The sequence below is a fragment of the Rhinichthys klamathensis genome, unplaced genomic scaffold (genome assembly GCF_029890125.1).
Source record: "Rhinichthys klamathensis goyatoka isolate OS25496 unplaced genomic scaffold, OSU_Roscu_1.1 h1tg000059l_1, whole genome shotgun sequence".
In the NCBI taxonomy this organism is placed as follows: Eukaryota; Metazoa; Chordata; class Actinopteri; order Cypriniformes; family Leuciscidae; genus Rhinichthys; species Rhinichthys klamathensis.
Window position 1 is genome coordinate 2,588,044 of NW_026606604.1, and position 15,580 is coordinate 2,603,623.

General features: G+C 36.1%; 4 protein-coding genes across 6 annotated transcripts; 2 read left to right on the forward strand and 2 right to left on the reverse strand.

Annotated features, from left to right (window-relative positions):
- The first annotated feature begins 659 nt into the window (after positions 1-659).
- On the forward strand, positions 660-2,738 carry sat1b (spermidine/spermine N1-acetyltransferase 1b). 2 transcript variants are annotated; one of them, XM_056248947.1, is made up of 6 exons: positions 662-895; positions 1,230-1,281; positions 1,355-1,438; positions 1,634-1,735; positions 1,817-1,857; positions 2,052-2,738. In XM_056248947.1, the coding sequence occupies exons 1-6, from the start codon at positions 830-832 to the stop codon at positions 2,220-2,222; spliced, it is 516 nt and encodes a 171-aa protein (XP_056104922.1). In that variant the 5' UTR covers positions 662-829; the 3' UTR covers positions 2,223-2,738. The 2 variants fall into 2 exon arrangements, with proteins under 2 accessions (XP_056104923.1, XP_056104922.1); XM_056248948.1 differs by lacking the exon at positions 1,634-1,735 and having other exon boundaries at positions 660-895.
- apoob (apolipoprotein O, b) lies at positions 2,472-7,337 on the reverse strand. 2 transcript variants are annotated; one of them, XM_056248943.1, is made up of 9 exons: positions 7,190-7,337; positions 6,530-6,634; positions 6,312-6,431; positions 6,059-6,091; positions 5,900-5,954; positions 5,243-5,338; positions 5,020-5,111; positions 4,180-4,269; positions 2,472-3,158 (listed from the first exon to the last, which is right to left on the reverse strand). In XM_056248943.1, the coding sequence occupies exons 1-9, from the start codon at positions 7,286-7,288 to the stop codon at positions 3,117-3,119; spliced, it is 732 nt and encodes a 243-aa protein (XP_056104918.1). In that variant the 5' UTR covers positions 7,289-7,337; the 3' UTR covers positions 2,472-3,116. The 2 variants fall into 2 exon arrangements, with proteins under 2 accessions (XP_056104918.1, XP_056104917.1); XM_056248942.1 differs by having other exon boundaries at positions 7,181-7,314.
- Positions 7,338-8,238: 901 nt separating this feature from the next.
- Positions 8,239-9,238, reverse strand: LOC130083893 (arylamine N-acetyltransferase, pineal gland isozyme NAT-3-like). Its single transcript, XM_056248941.1, has one exon. It carries the CDS (start codon positions 9,133-9,135, stop codon positions 8,287-8,289), a length of 849 nt encoding a protein of 282 aa, XP_056104916.1. The 5' UTR covers positions 9,136-9,238; the 3' UTR covers positions 8,239-8,286.
- A 507-nt stretch (positions 9,239-9,745) lies between these two features.
- ropn1l (rhophilin associated tail protein 1-like) lies at positions 9,746-13,744 on the forward strand. The gene is made up of 6 exons (XM_056248944.1): positions 9,746-9,876; positions 10,074-10,208; positions 10,611-10,734; positions 10,825-10,986; positions 11,232-11,401; positions 13,530-13,744. The coding sequence occupies exons 2-6, from the start codon at positions 10,078-10,080 to the stop codon at positions 13,588-13,590; spliced, it is 648 nt and encodes a 215-aa protein (XP_056104919.1). The 5' UTR covers positions 9,746-9,876; positions 10,074-10,077; the 3' UTR covers positions 13,591-13,744.
- Positions 13,745-15,580: the final 1,836 nt, after the last annotated feature.

Consider the following 15,580-nt stretch of genomic DNA (forward strand, 5'->3'; position numbering starts at 1 on the left):
TCGTAATCATGGCACTGAAGCAACAGTTCAACATCCATCTCTTCCTCTTCAGTTTATTCATCCTCTGGTCTGGGACGTATGTGAGGCTAAACTACCGTACTTACCGTTTTAAAAGCGCACGTTTAAAGATGTCTTCTTCACTAACGGTCCAACTGTTAATGTTTTTGTGTTTTTGTTGTTTTCTTTTACAAGCATTTAATAAAATTAATTAATTAATTAATAAAATAAATCTTCCAGAGATCGCTGTAACATGCAGATAAAGATGTTTTGGAGACAATGAATAAACAAGATTGCAACGAAAAAAATAATAATAATAAAAATAACGGTCCAACCGTAATTACGGCCGTTATACTTTTTTAAGTTTTCAAAGTAGTCAACGAGACATAAAAGTGTTAAAAAAACGTTATTGAAACATTTGACATGAGTTTACACATCTTCTAGATTAATCTAGAAAGAAATGTCCTTCCAACTAACGTAATGTCAATTGAAAACATCACATTCCTACAGTGTTTTGATCCCGAAGACCCGAACAGCATGAGCGGTTGCGTCATGACGTATCTCGAATGGACAACTGCTATTGGTCCGCAATCGAAGTATTCAGACCCCTCCCCCACCGGCAAATATATGCCCGCTCGAGGTGATAAACAAAAGACATTACAGAAGCCAGGTGAAAACAGCCGGTTCAGTTGCTGCATGCGAGTCCCTTACAGGAGAAACCCAAACTTGACAGCGGAGGGTAATATTCTGGGAAGCGAATGAAGAAACACCTTTTGCTTCAATTCACATATAGAGGACTAGTGAGAAAAGGGAAAAAGAGCAAAAGAAGAAAATGGCCAATTTTATTTTGCGTAAAGCGGAGCCCAAAGACGTGCCTGACATATTGCGACTGATAAAGGTAGACCTCACACTGGTATATACATATGGATATTTTAAAGTAAAATATGTAAGATTATGCTGTCGAAAACTTTTTTAAAGTGTATAAATATGTTTTAGAATATGTTTATTTGATGTTCTGTCACACGAAATCATATTACAAGTTACCATCACATCTATTCTGATTTTTATATTAATGTTAAATTGTTTCATAACAGTTTTATGACATTTGATTAATTATCTCAAAATTTCCCTGCTTGAAAACAAGCCCTAGGCCTGGGGCCCATCACCTAAAGAACTTGATGTTCAACATAGTTCAGGAAGCATTTTTTCTTTACTAACGTTACCTTCTATAGGAACTCGCCAAGTATGAAGAAATGGAAGACCAAGTTATATTAACTGAGAAAGGTGAGACGACTCTTTATGTCAAATGTGAAATCTCATCAATAGTTTGCCCGCAATGACAAGTTTTGTTTTTTAGATCTGCTCGAGGATGGATTCGGAGCTCACCCGTTTTACCACTGCGTGGTCGCAGACGTGGCAGCCGAGCATCAGAAAGTCGAGGGTAAACACCAAGATGATCTTTAATGAACTGTTAAATAGCTGAGTAGTCTGTTCTGCAGTTGAATGTTAAACGTTTCATCAGAAGTTACGTCCTAAAAAAAAGGCGTTCTTACATCCCTTGTTTAACATTCATACACAAAGCACATTCATGCACAAGTATTGCAATTGTGTAAGACACCAGTGTTCACACTTATAGGTTATTCTGTGATTGGATTTGCCATGTACTACTTCACCTATGATCCTTGGATTGGCAAACTGCTGTACCTTGAAGATTTTTATGTAATGAGAGAGTACAGAGGTAAGGGTGTGTTATTAAGGGTGTCTCTTATGAAACTGCAGGCATTTCCTCAATCCCCCTGACTAATTTCATACTTCACAGGTTTTGGAATTGGGTCTGAAATCCTGAAAACCCTCAGTGATGTAAGTTACCCGTTTTCAGACACTAATCCATGCAAATTTTTGATACAAAACTGCAATTGCTGACACAAAGCAAGTAGTTTCAAACACAAAATAGACCACAGATTATGTAAAGGTTTTATGTTGTCTTTAGATGGTTGTTGTTTTCATGAATTACACATCTAGATGCTACCATAAAGAGTTGTTTCCTCCTACAGACAGCGGTGAAGAATCGTTGCAGCTGCATGCATTTTATCGTGGCTGAGTCCAACAAGGCATCCATCGACTTTTACAAGCGACGTGGGGCTTCCGACCTCTCGCTGCAGGAGGGATGGCGACTTTTCAGGATTGATAAGGAGAATCTCCTGAAAATGTCTGCTGAAGAGTGAGCTGGCCCAAAGTTCCAGTGTTCAATGAGGGAGTAGGGATATCTCACAGCCATTTCTCAGTTTAAAAAAAAAACTTTAATGACTGTAAATATTTTAGACACTGTGGGCATTATTAATCATGTTAACATAACAATTTAGTCTTGAGATCGAGTTATAGCAGTACTTGTAGTCATATTCTATAGTTTGCATGTCAGATTAACTTATCAATAGTCATCTATTCATTGAATGCATTGAAAATAAAAAATCTAAAAAGTATTTGTATTTAATTTTATGCATAAGATAACACCTTCAGGCATTCCTCCCACAACAAATGTGCAAGTCATAAGGGTAAAAGAGTAAAAGCAGACTGCATACTGCACTGTACTGTAAATGAACAGAGAATGGATTGTTTCCTGGAGGGTGCTGTACTTTGCAGAATGTCCCTTTGTTTATGTCCAGACTAGGCCAAGTTCATGTTTCATGGGACAGATTCTTATCAACGTGGTTTGTGAAATGGTAATGTAAACTTATGAAAGTTCGAAATCTTTGTTTAACGATACTGGAAAGCTCTAGAGAATGCAATGCCAACACTGGTGTAGAATACTCTGGAAATACAATTGGACCCATCAGTAAGACCTGAAAGTCATTGAGTTGCTGAAAAGTGTCTGGAAATTTCACAGTGCAGGTCAAGTAGGTAATTCTCTTTTTCAGTTCAGTCCAAATGGTTGCAGTGTACATTTATAAAGTAAATTTATTTTATATAATGGACAAAAAAAAAAGGGTAAAATATACAGTTTCAGTAAACACGGTCAATAAAATAATACAGCAAAAACCACTAAACTAATACAGTGCATTGATGAGAGAACACAATCCCGGTGCAAAGCAGGAACTTCTCATTAAACTTACTGCTTTGTCTCAACTTGATTTTTGGCTGTCTGTTTTATGTGTCTTCTCAACCTGTAAAGAAAAGGGTAAACCATTACAAAGAAGGAAAAGTATTCATTCCAACATTTTAGGAGGCTCTTGGTGCCATCAAAACAGTCTCCCACTACTGATTTTGGACTTACCTTGCTAAATTATTGGGGTACATTTTTTGTAAAGAAACCGATACATTTATTCATCAAAGATGCATTAAAGTGACCATAAAACCATTTATAATGTAACAAATTATTATTTCTATTTCAAATAAATCCTATTCATCAAAGAATCCTAAAAAACAGCCACATTTTTGACAGAAATATTAAGCAGCACAACTGTTTTTCAACATTGCTATATCTTCGTTTGTGTTCCGAAGATGAACAGAGGTCTTGCGGGCATGGAACGACATGAGGGTGGTGAATAATGACATTTTTGGGTGAACTAACCCTTTATAATATAAAACAGTTAATTTTCTATTGAAAATATAGTATAACAAATATTTTACTGTATTTTTAATCAAACAAATGCAGACTTGGTAAGCATAAGGGACTTTTCAAAAACATTTGAAAAAACCAGACTGAAGGTGCCTTCACGCCATGTCGTTATTACCGTAATTACAAGATTAAGACTTGTAAAAAACATTCACATCCTAGTAAAACTCGTAATTACAGCTTGTTAACTGGGAATTTTCTGAGAGCTCCCATTTGTACCACGTGACCACTGTCTGCAGACTCATATTGCCGTTGATAGTGTTGTCATAAAAAAGCTTAATTCCAAGTCTGAGGACATAGAGCGGTGAAGCAGAAATTCACGTGCTGTTATCTCATAATTACGACATTGCGTGAACGCAGCATGAACCATATCTTTTGAATGGAAGTGTATATCTGTGAAAGTTTTTTTCAAGAATGCGGCATAACAATTTAGTCAAAGGCAATTAAACCTTAGAGACATTTGGTCCGAACCTGCTCAAGACATTAGCACTGTATGCACTCTTATCTTGGGAGAGGGGAAAAAAAAAAACCTAGGACAACACTGTTCCAAGTATCAGATTTCTCCTCACTTTGTCCTTGGATGGTGACTTCCCTCTCAGCAGCTCCTCCAAAACAACTCGCCCTTCTGAACCCCGGGAAAATATGTAGTCTTTTGTGGTCTATTAAAAACAAACAGAAACACTTACGTTGAGAAAACACAATCAGGTCATATTACTCATCATCAGTAGACTATACAAGTCTAATATTTAACTCACCCTCAAGTGGTTCCAAACCTGTATGAGTTTCTTCTGTTAAATACAAAATAATTTGTTTTGAAGAATGTCTGTAACCAAACAGTTGATGGGCCCCATTGACTTCCATAGTAGTTTTTCCCATACTATAGAAGTCAATGTTTGATTACCAACATTCTTTAAAATATCTTCTTTTGTGTTCAGCAGAAGAAATAAATTCATACAGGTTTGGAACAACTTGAGGGTGAGTAAATGATGACAGAATTTTCATTTTTGGGTGAACTATCCCTTTAAATGTTGTACTTTTGACTTTAAAACAATTGTGCAAATATTAAAGCATTAACTTAGTGTTCATATAATTTTCTGTGCTGTTCCAGTGAGGCAGGGAATAGTATATTATTCACTTTAATTGACTGAGCTTATGCATGGACAAATTCTCAAAATATCCCTCCAATTTCTAGTTTTACACTTATGGATGGCCGCACAGGGAAAAAAGAGGAAGGAACACAAGACTATCAGAACACACAATTCACAGACCGAATTTCCTCCAGGCAAGCGCTGTTAATATCCCAGGGTGCAAGTGATATTCAAAGCCTCAGTTACTGCTGTGTATTGGGCGGCCTGCCGAGAAACAACCACAGACTCTGTCCATCTGTAGAGAAAGAAATGTATACTTGCCCTGGCAACGGAGGCGGCATGTTGTGGGTAGAACATAGAGGCGCTGAGAGCCATCAACCCAGTGGGAAACATCAGTCTCTTGATTGTACTGCCTGTCCAGACAAAACAAACAAAAAGAACCAAAACAGTAGTTAATAATAACACAGAACAGATGTTACAGGTCAAAGACCTTGATATGATTTAAATGGAATAAATAATAACAAATAATGAATAAGAATCATACCTTTTGCTAAATAAAGTCCCAGAATTCCAGAAAAACCGATAACACCGACACTGGCATAGAACTCAGATGGAGGGTCATTCAAAAATGCATATATATCTGAGAAAAAAAAGAAATGCAATACTGTTTAATATAACCACACAAACAGTAGTATAGATTAGGGGTTTCAAACTGGGGTCCAGGGATGGAGTGCTAGGGGGTCAGAGGAAATGTTTAGAAAAAAAACAGTGTTGGAAATGTATATAAAAAAATAATTGATAAAACATAAATAAATAAGATTAAAATATAAAAAAGACAAAATAATTATATATAAACCAATTATATATAAATACAAATGAGATAAACAAAAACAATAACAAAATTAATTCAATACCATATATTAAAATTAATTGTAAAAATACATAAAAAATAAACAGATTAATAAATAAAAAATTAGGAATATATATATATATATATATATATAACATTTGTAAAATATTATATATTAAATTTAGGATATTTTACAAATGTTATATATTTTTATTTATTTATAACATTTATTTTTCACAGTATAAAATTGTGTCTTTCTTTATACATAAAAATGTATATCTGCCTTTTAAATATTAGGATGGGGGTCCCTCGCATTGAAAACTCATGATAAATGTGTGTTTTTGTCCGTACCCTTTACAATATTTTGAGTGTTACTCACACCGGGCTCAACAGTCTTGTAGTAAGACTATGATTAAAAGAGAGAACATTTTAGGTTCATTTTGTAATAATTTATCACAATCATAAATTAGTGGCATAATAATTGTGGCTAAAAAAGCCAACATAACTTGCCTGTACTTTCTCCACGGTAAACTGTGTCTTTTCCTGGAGGTGGACAAGAGTCATAAAGAAATCATGAGAACTATAAACCAAACATTATGAAATTTAAATAATAAATGAATACATAAAATATGGAGAAGAGATGCATGTATATATCCTCTTTATCTGCATTTTATTGATTTACACTGTATTAACTACATTTTGTTTCCCTAGAAGTCAAGCTTTTCTTTCTGAATCACTAAACAATGTCAGTTTTAAAGCATACCTGACACCATGAAATATAAGGTTCCGCCGTCTTTCTCAGAGACGCCACACCCTGCTCAACATGACCAACCTCGGGCTCCTCGTACCTCAGCTGGGACTCAGGCGTGTTATAGAGTGAAAGCTGAAAAATAAAGGGGTATGGTAAAAACACTTACCATCAAGCAAATAACCTCCTCGTTCTGACCCACATCAACCCAAAACAAACTTCACAGGAAGTACCTCATCAGTCTTTAGGGTGGTGTTATTTTCTTTGGCCTCGCTTGCAGCAAAAACAGTGGCAGACATCAGGCCAAGGGCTCCAGGCACTGCCACGGGCAGCACCACCTGAACAGGGAAGGGCACAGAAAACAAACATTAGAAATACAAACCCCAGAAGCAGTGCAAATGATGTATTCATATATGTTTGAGTATTGGACAACTGAAAAACAGTATTACAATGGAGCAAAAAGAAGCAGCACGTTTTAACATAATAGGAGTTGCCTTGTTTATTAGGCAGAACACTGAAGCATCAGTTTCACATGATTCAGGAGGAGGCGCGTCACTCTCTCTCAAGAGACATTGCTAGAATTCCAGGCATAACATAATTTATTAGAAAACGACAGTAATATAGTTATCATGCAGCCAGAAAAGTATAGTTCTTAAACATATGTATAGATTATAATCCGGTTAAATATAAACATCACAATAAAAAAAAAAAAAAACCTTATCCGATCAAGCTACAGTTAGCTTAGCTAACGTTAAGTTACATCAGTGCTGTAGCCACTGAGATGCGCGCATCTTTAAAATAATCTCGGCTTTCTTAAAATGCATAATTATCAACGTTAATTACGAATATGAACACAACAGTATTTCCATTAATTAAATACATACACTTCGTACCTTGGCTATTTTCCTAAAATTTGACATTTTTTCTTGAGAACAGCGCTCTGCTACGCAGTGTTGCCAGGTCTGCACAACAAAACCAGCCCAATTGCTCATCAAAACTAACCAAATCACGGCCAAAATTAGTCAAAAAGCGTTCCGGGGTGTTTCCCCGATAAAACTCACGTTCCAGTGGGTAAAAAATCGCATCAACCCGTGCACTACACAAATAACCCGCGGAAACAGTGTAAAAGTAGCCTAATTCCTCAATAGACGGGCTTTGATAGTATCCAGTTGCAGGCCTACGGCGGACTTGGCAACACTGCTGCTACGGCAAGCCTGTATGGACAAGCGAGAGATGTAAATATTTTGAACGTTTTTGTAAATAATTATGTGAATTTATCATATTATTATCAATCTCGCATTCTCCTTGATCTAAGATTTTTTTTATTACCTGAGACGTATTACAAACAAGATATGCATTTAATATATTTTGTGTCTCAATCATGTGTAACCAATGCAGTGTTCATTTTAAACTAGGTATTAAAAATCGTTTTCATTTAAATAAAACTTATTCAAAATAAAAAATATTATAAGATGTTACATTATAGATATTAAATTGTTGGCAACTAACGGAAACTAAATAAGGATAAGTTAGTAGCCTATTGAAATGACTAAAACTGCAATAAAAATAAAAACTGATAAAAAACAAGCACATAACAAATTACTAAATTCCTAAAACTTAAACCAACTGAAAATATACAAATAAAAGCTAATTCAAAACATTAGGCCTAATAAGGCTAATCATAATAAACACAGTAACAATGCAGCTCACATTTCACTTTAATTATGTAGCCTATTTTTCGTAACACATCAACAAAGATCCAGTAACTTTGTTTTATTTTAAATGTTACTAATTTATTAACACTTTAAGACATCATTTGTCTGATTGTTAAAAAGACTTTTACAACATGGAAAAGGCACTTCATGAAATAACCCTCAACAGCTTAATCTACAAAGAATTAATGTTATTCATAAAACTTTATATAGAGTACAAAGACAAAAAATACCAGACTACTTAAAGAACAAGAGTCACCCAACCAATAAACTATGACTTAATAAGTAACTGGTGGTGGTACAATCTCAACATCTTTTGGAGTGAGTGGAGAAGGAAGAACAATTCCAAACTTCTCTCTCAACAACTCTGTAATTTCTTCATTTGAAAGATCTGTAGTGGTTTTCATAGCTTGCTGTCCATCCTCTGAGGTCAAACTGGTTATAATCAGTTTGCGGCCCATGATTGTGATTCTTCCAGTGGGCAGTAAGAGTGAACAGAGAGATTTGCAGAAGAAAATCGAGCTAACAGAACTCTGATGGTAGTCACACATGGCTCTGAAATCATCTCTTTCACGTGACTCCAGGGTGAATTTGTACTGTTCCAACCAACATTCTTCTGCACTCCCTGATACCTCAGTCTCAGATTTCATTTCCATGAAAATGAAGTCTCCCTGAGATCTGATTCGATACACTCCGTGGCTCTGGGCTTGAGGACTATCTGTCTCAAGAGAAAGAGGGAGCTGGAATCCGGATCCAAACCCAACGTCACAGAGCCATCTGTGTCCATCCAGCTTCACCATCATGATGAAGTGGTCGAAGGGAGGTCCGTAAGCACCGGTGAACCGATTCCTGACCTGTGCGGAGAGAATAGTCACGTCAAAGCCCATCTGAGACAAAAGCCAAGAGAAGAGTCCATTGTTCTCAAAGCAGAATCCTCCACGGCGCATGAAGACGATTTTTTCATATAGAAGTGGCAACTCAAGCCTGACCCGCTCTCCGATATGAACAGTGAGGTTCTCAAAGGGAACTGCCATTAAGTGATTCAGGTGAACGTATCGTAAGGTCTCCAATGTCGGAGGACATGAACCAGAACAACTGATACGTGCCAAATACTTCCGAACATCCATTGTTTTGCAAATATCGCTGGTTTGTAGGTTAGTGTAGCAAAGAAAACTTTAAATCAAATGCAGCTGCTTAACACATTTAGACAACCTCATGCAAGCTTTCACTTTACACGGTGTAAACTCGGACTTTACTTTCACGGAAGTCCACGTCTTGTGCTCATGAGCATAAAGACACGAAACTTTCTTATAATTACACCTTTAACTATTTACAATGTTTCTGTAACACGATGAAAAGCATACAGCAAGTTATTGAATAAAAAATAAATTAATAAAAATAGACGTAAACGGAATGGTTCTGTTGGAGTGTTGCCAGATATCACAAGAGAAAGCAACTCGGTTTAAAAAAAAAGCCATAGCTTAGAAATATTAGGTAATAAAATATATTAATTCAAGGCTAAATATTTTTAATGTATGCCTATTTTAAGTAGCATAGTCTCGTGAAATAAAGAATTCTAGAAATAAATCCCTCAGTACCATTTTTACGAGAGAAACAAGCCACTTAATGCGGACATGGCAACGTTTGCTCTGGTTAACGCCCTTTATGTTGGCATTGACCAATCAGATCTCGGAGCCATTTTCGGTATCTAGGTGACGCTTACAAACAACCCGTTGCTGTGAAAAACAGAGATGCAAGTCGCTGCTGTCCTAGGATGACAAAGTAGTATACTACAAAGTACTAGGATATCTTTATTAAGAAGGACCAAGGACATAACTCTGTATTTAAAATAAACTTAACTGAAAGTGGTAAGTCCTTTAGTGCGTTAAGATTAGATGATATTTAGTTTAGCTTGAGCACCTGTGCTAGCCAATTTAAGTACCACAATTTTCTAATTTTCCTTTTCCATATTGCATGTATTGAATGATATTCTGACTGCTTAATGTCCTTTCTGTGTCCTTTTGTGTTCACTTTCTCCTGGTCATTATCTTAAAATACAACCTAGAGTGATGCCTCCTCCTGAAACAATGTACTGCGCCCAGCAGATCAACATCCCCCCAGAGCTGCCTAATATTCTAAAGCAGTTCACCAAAGCTGCAATTAAAACACAGCCATGTGATGTGCTACAATGGGCAGCAGAGTAAGTGTTGTTGTTTATAGTATACTATAATAATGCATCAGATTGGCATTATATACACTACCTTTCAAAAGTTTTTTCAGTTATCAGCATTGAAATGTTTCTTGAGCACCAAATCAGCATATTAGAAAAGAATGATTTCTGAAGGATCCCGTGACACTGAAGACTGGAGTAATGATACTGAAAATTCAGCTTTGCCATCACAGGAATAAATTACATTTAAAAACAATAATAAAATGCAAATTATTTTAAATTGTAATAATATTTCACAATATTACTGACTTTAAAAAAAAAACATCGTAATTATTCTAAACATCTGATCGGTAGTGTATGATGTATGCTCTGCTTTATATTGCAATGGAAATGTAATGAAGTATGACAACAATAAAACTGCTGCTCCTTCAGCTATTTTTCAGCTTTATCAAAAGGTCAGGGCATATCAGTCAAGGAGAGACTGGAAATGCCAGTGGCAACTCAGAAAACAGACACAGGACTGACACCAGGCCTTCTAAAGATCCTTCATCAACAGGTTTGATTCACTGCATCTCTCTTGTATGTTTTATACACATTGCATCAGATGTATATTTATGAATATTGATGAGATTTATCTTGCCTGTAGCTAGCACCTAACAAAGTCATTACAAAAGAGGAGCTCATTTGGAAGTGGAAAGATCTGTGCTTGCCAATTGAACAGCTTGACACAATCCTCGCCCTTGGCAACTTCAGTGAAAATATCAATTGGATGCAGTTTTTTGCTTTAGGATGCAGTGCGTTGGGTGGGGTGAGTAGCTATAAATATCTTATTTATGTACTTACCATACATTAATGATATTGTGTGGTGGTGGATTCATTTGAGGTGTTGTAATTCTACTAACTGACTCTAGATGGCAGTGTTGGATTTGAAATGGTCTCAACATTCAAGGAGTTGAACAAGGATGATTCATAAAGAGTGATTTATTCAAAATGTGCTAAACTATGTTGTAAAATGTAAGTTTTGAAAGAAAGCCCACTGTACTGTTCCCACAGGCCATCATGAGTGCTTTGCAACATGCATGTGAAATTCTCACAGAGGACTCTGAGGGTGGTTCAGCCCAGATTCCTTTCGACACATTTCAGAGGCTGTACACATACTTGGCACATCTGGATGGAGAAATTCCTAAAGAACAGATCGACAGCTTCTTGCACGGTTTAGAGGAGTGAGTACACACACACACACACACACACACACACACACACACACACACACACACACACACACACACACACACACACACACACACACACACACACACACACACACACACACCCACACAAACCCCCCCCCCCACACACACACACCCACACACCACGCAAAATGGTCTGATCAAGGTGACCAATTGCAGAAGCAAAAAAATGCAAAACGCTTAATCATTCTGACAGCAAGCAGTTTGCAGACGTTGAGCAATGAGAAGAGGTTTGATTGAATGATTTAGCCACATTTTGAGGGTGATAATTTCTTTCCTGTTTTACTTTTGTTGCCAAAGAGGAGTTTTAGGAGGTTATAAGTGATAAAGAATAGAAATTAATTGCTTTGACATTGTAGCTTGAGGTGTTTTCAGGTTTTTATTGTTTAAATTTACACCTGTGAAATTACAAAGCCTTCTGTTGTTTCTTTCTTTGAACCCCCCCCCCCCCAAAAAAAACTGTTCTATATTGAAAACTACTTCAAAAAATGACTGAAAAGATACACAATAGATATGACTTAAAACATCACATAATGCCATAAGGTTAAGTAGTTTTGCAATTGCATAATGTAAGCATCTGAACCATTATTGTCTGTATAAGACAGCAATTACTAGTGCATTTGTAAGAGTGTGTCCTGTGGGTGGTTTTATTACTTTGTGATGGGTTTTTGTTGTCATACTTCACCGGCATACCAACACCAAGTGTCTTTTTCAATCGCATTCAACAAGAATTCATCCCCTGCTTTCTTTTTAGCTTAATGTTTTTAAAGATATTTAGGAAGCCTAAACATCTTTAACACAATTCAAAGACCCAGGACAGTATCCAATTTACTATTAATACATAATGACAAGGAACTTATAGAACTTTGGATGAATCATGTTATCATGACCATTATTACACTCATATTTTTCACAGTTAACTCTACTGGTCAACAGCCTATATGTACAATTGTTTTCATATATTTGGCCCCATAAATACTGTCCCAGATTTAATGACTTCACGACATGTTGAAAATAAACCTGTTTGTAAGTATAAATATGGATTTAGTATATTTAATTACCATTCAGACATCACATCAGAAGGTGCTTTGTACTTACCAGTCCTTTGAAGGCCATTTCATAGGTGTTAAGCAATTTTAAAGGCTGAAATGAAAGACTTATTGACTCTTTTGCAATTTAAATTATGTACTAAAGACAAAATGGACGTGGACTTACACAGTTATTACAGTGTACTAGATATAGAACCTGTAACTAATAAAAATGACTAAAAAGTCCATATTGTAATTCAATAATTTCTTAAACAATAATGGCCCTTAAAGGGATAGTGCATCCAAAAATGAAAATTCTCTCATTATTTACTCAGCCTCACATGGTTACAAACTTTGCAGATATTTTTTAAATGTTTTTTTTGTCGATACAATGAAAGTCAAGGGTCCAATATTGTTTTAGAACCAAATGACTTTGATTGTATAAGCAAAAACAGTTTTGTGTTTCAGGGAAGAATGAAATTCATAGAGATTTGGTTTCATTTTTGGATTCACTACCCTTATAGCTTTTGTTATCAAATAATTGATGTCACTGTGGGAATTTTGGCAGTGATGTCATACCATTTTACCAGAACCATTTTTAATTCCCCAAAGAACCTTTCAGTAAAGTGTTTTTAACGAAAATAAAAACTGGCTAAGAGACAACAGGAAAACAGATAAGACTTGTCCTCAGCTTTGCATGTGTGTATGTGTGTAGCAGTCACTGATACAGCTGAACCAACCCAACATCACCACAGTGTGCCCTTTATAACTCTCAAAAGATACAGAAGCAGCACACAAGTTTTCTAGTGTTCATAGAAACAGGAACTCCTGAAACAAAAGCAGTCTATTCCTGAGAGTACACAAATGTTTGGGAAGTGTGTTAGTGAGACAAATTAAAGTGAAAAATAATTGAAAAGAGGATGTTAGTATGTAATTAATGAGCAAAAACAGTTCTTTTCATAAGATCCGGCCAAGTGCAGTTGGATGCAGCAATCTCCTGTCATGATGAAAAAACAGATTACACATGACATTTATAGACGTTTAATAGAAAACTTTGTTTTTCCTGCTTTCAGAGAGTGCCAAGGAGGAATGGTGCAACCTTCAGATTTTACAAGCTTCCGAAGCGCTGAGTAGAATCCAATACAGTTGGTCCTCAGGTGGCAATATCTTACATCACGCTCCAAAAATATGGATCCTAGTTACTACAGTATGTCCTGTTTGCACTCTTTATTCTGTATATTGTGAGGTCATTTGAATATTTAACCGAAATAAATCCTCAAATCTCCAATCGAGGTAGCCTGGATTAATGTTACAAAAGTGAAAGGAAGCCCAAACAAGGCTACTGGTCTATTAGGTGCTTATTCGAGCGTTATAAGCTTTCAGTTTCGAAATAATCGCACCACTGTGGTTGTCATGTGCTTCTATTTGAAAGAAACTATATTCTGTTGCAATCAAATGTACCAGCTCTCATATCTACCTCAACACACACACACACACTTCACATGTTAATGAACATGTTAATGATATTTTCTACAGCATAACCCAACCCCTACCCATCACAGAAACATGTGCAAAACATTAAAGTTTTTTATTTTTATTTTTTTACAACTGCTAGGACACATTTCTCGATAGCTAGGTCATTTTTTTTAAACTGGTCACACAGTGAGCTAAACTGTGGATCATTTATCATTGCTTTGGCACCAAATGCATTCAATGATCTTTCAGTTTACATGAATTTGTTTCTCACTTAGACTCAAACACCACCAAAAGTCTATGTACCTACAGAACAATTTGCACGTTTACATACTCTTTTCAAAACTCTTAAACTTAAGTTCAAAACCTAACATTTCTACAGTAATACCATATTGAATTATATTCTTATTCTAAAAATGAAATGCTATCAAAACAATTAGACGTAGCTAAACACCTACACACGTGTTAGTCTTTCAATTTCATTCATCAATACAAAATGGAAAAACTTAGGAATTTTTTTGTACTGTAATGCAAACATGGACTATGTAATACAGCAGTGAATTAGGCTATAAGCAGTATAGTGTAATTCTTGTTTTGTACAGAAATGTGTCTTAGCGAGGACATTTGGCCCTCACAAGTAGCCAAACCTGTACACACACACACACGTTAAATTGAAAACAATGACAGCATCTATCACATTTTTGTACCACACATTTGTCTTTGTCACACTGTTACATTTGTGTGTTTTGGAGAAGCAGAGGCACAGAAACCGGCAGTCACGCAGTTGGTCTGATTAATTTACCCTTTTGAGGATGGAAAGAGGCTGTGTACTAATTTGGAACCAAAAGGAGGTACTCAACCTTCACAGACCTGTAAATGAAAGCCATTCTCTATATTTTCTACGAAATTAACTGATTGACCCCTAAGTAATCAAGCTAATTTTAGATTGACAGCCCTTTAAAGTCCCATCAGTGAGATGTTATTCCCAACAATATTTGCAACAAGGATAACAGTTTAAAATTATAGGTTTTAAATTAGAAACAGACTCAGAAATAATTAGTTTGACACGGACACATCAGTCTTGGACAAGGATTTATCCAGGTGCTTTTGGATGCTCGACAGAGAATCCCACATCAACCTTTTCCCAGGATGAAGTTCTCCTTCTTGATCAGCTCCTGGGGATTTATTAACCTAAGCAGGCCAGAGTGCTGAGCTAATGTAATTGTCTAAGCCGAAATAGCCAAGGAGCAGCATGGCTTCTTTTATTTCTGAGAGAGATGGCAGTCAGTTCCCGTTCTGATCCCTCACTAACAACTCACTCCAACTCTAAAGAAGAAGCAGAAAGAGTATGCATTTCAAATTACAGTGAATGGGGCTAATTTTTGGAGGATTTAAAAGCTAAAATAATTTAAGTAAGGAACAATTAATGACGGGCCGTTGAATTATTAGAAAAACAATGCACACCCGAGGTCTGTTAATAATGTAACATGGCTGTTACATTATTTTTCAATAATTCACTATTCACAGAGTCAATTTTTCCGCTTACACTATACGGTTAACACACCTTTTGTCCTTAAAACGCTCTTGTGTGTAGGACTAATTTCTTAAGCATCTAATCCCAAGCTTCCAGTGCTAATTCGTGCTAATTCCA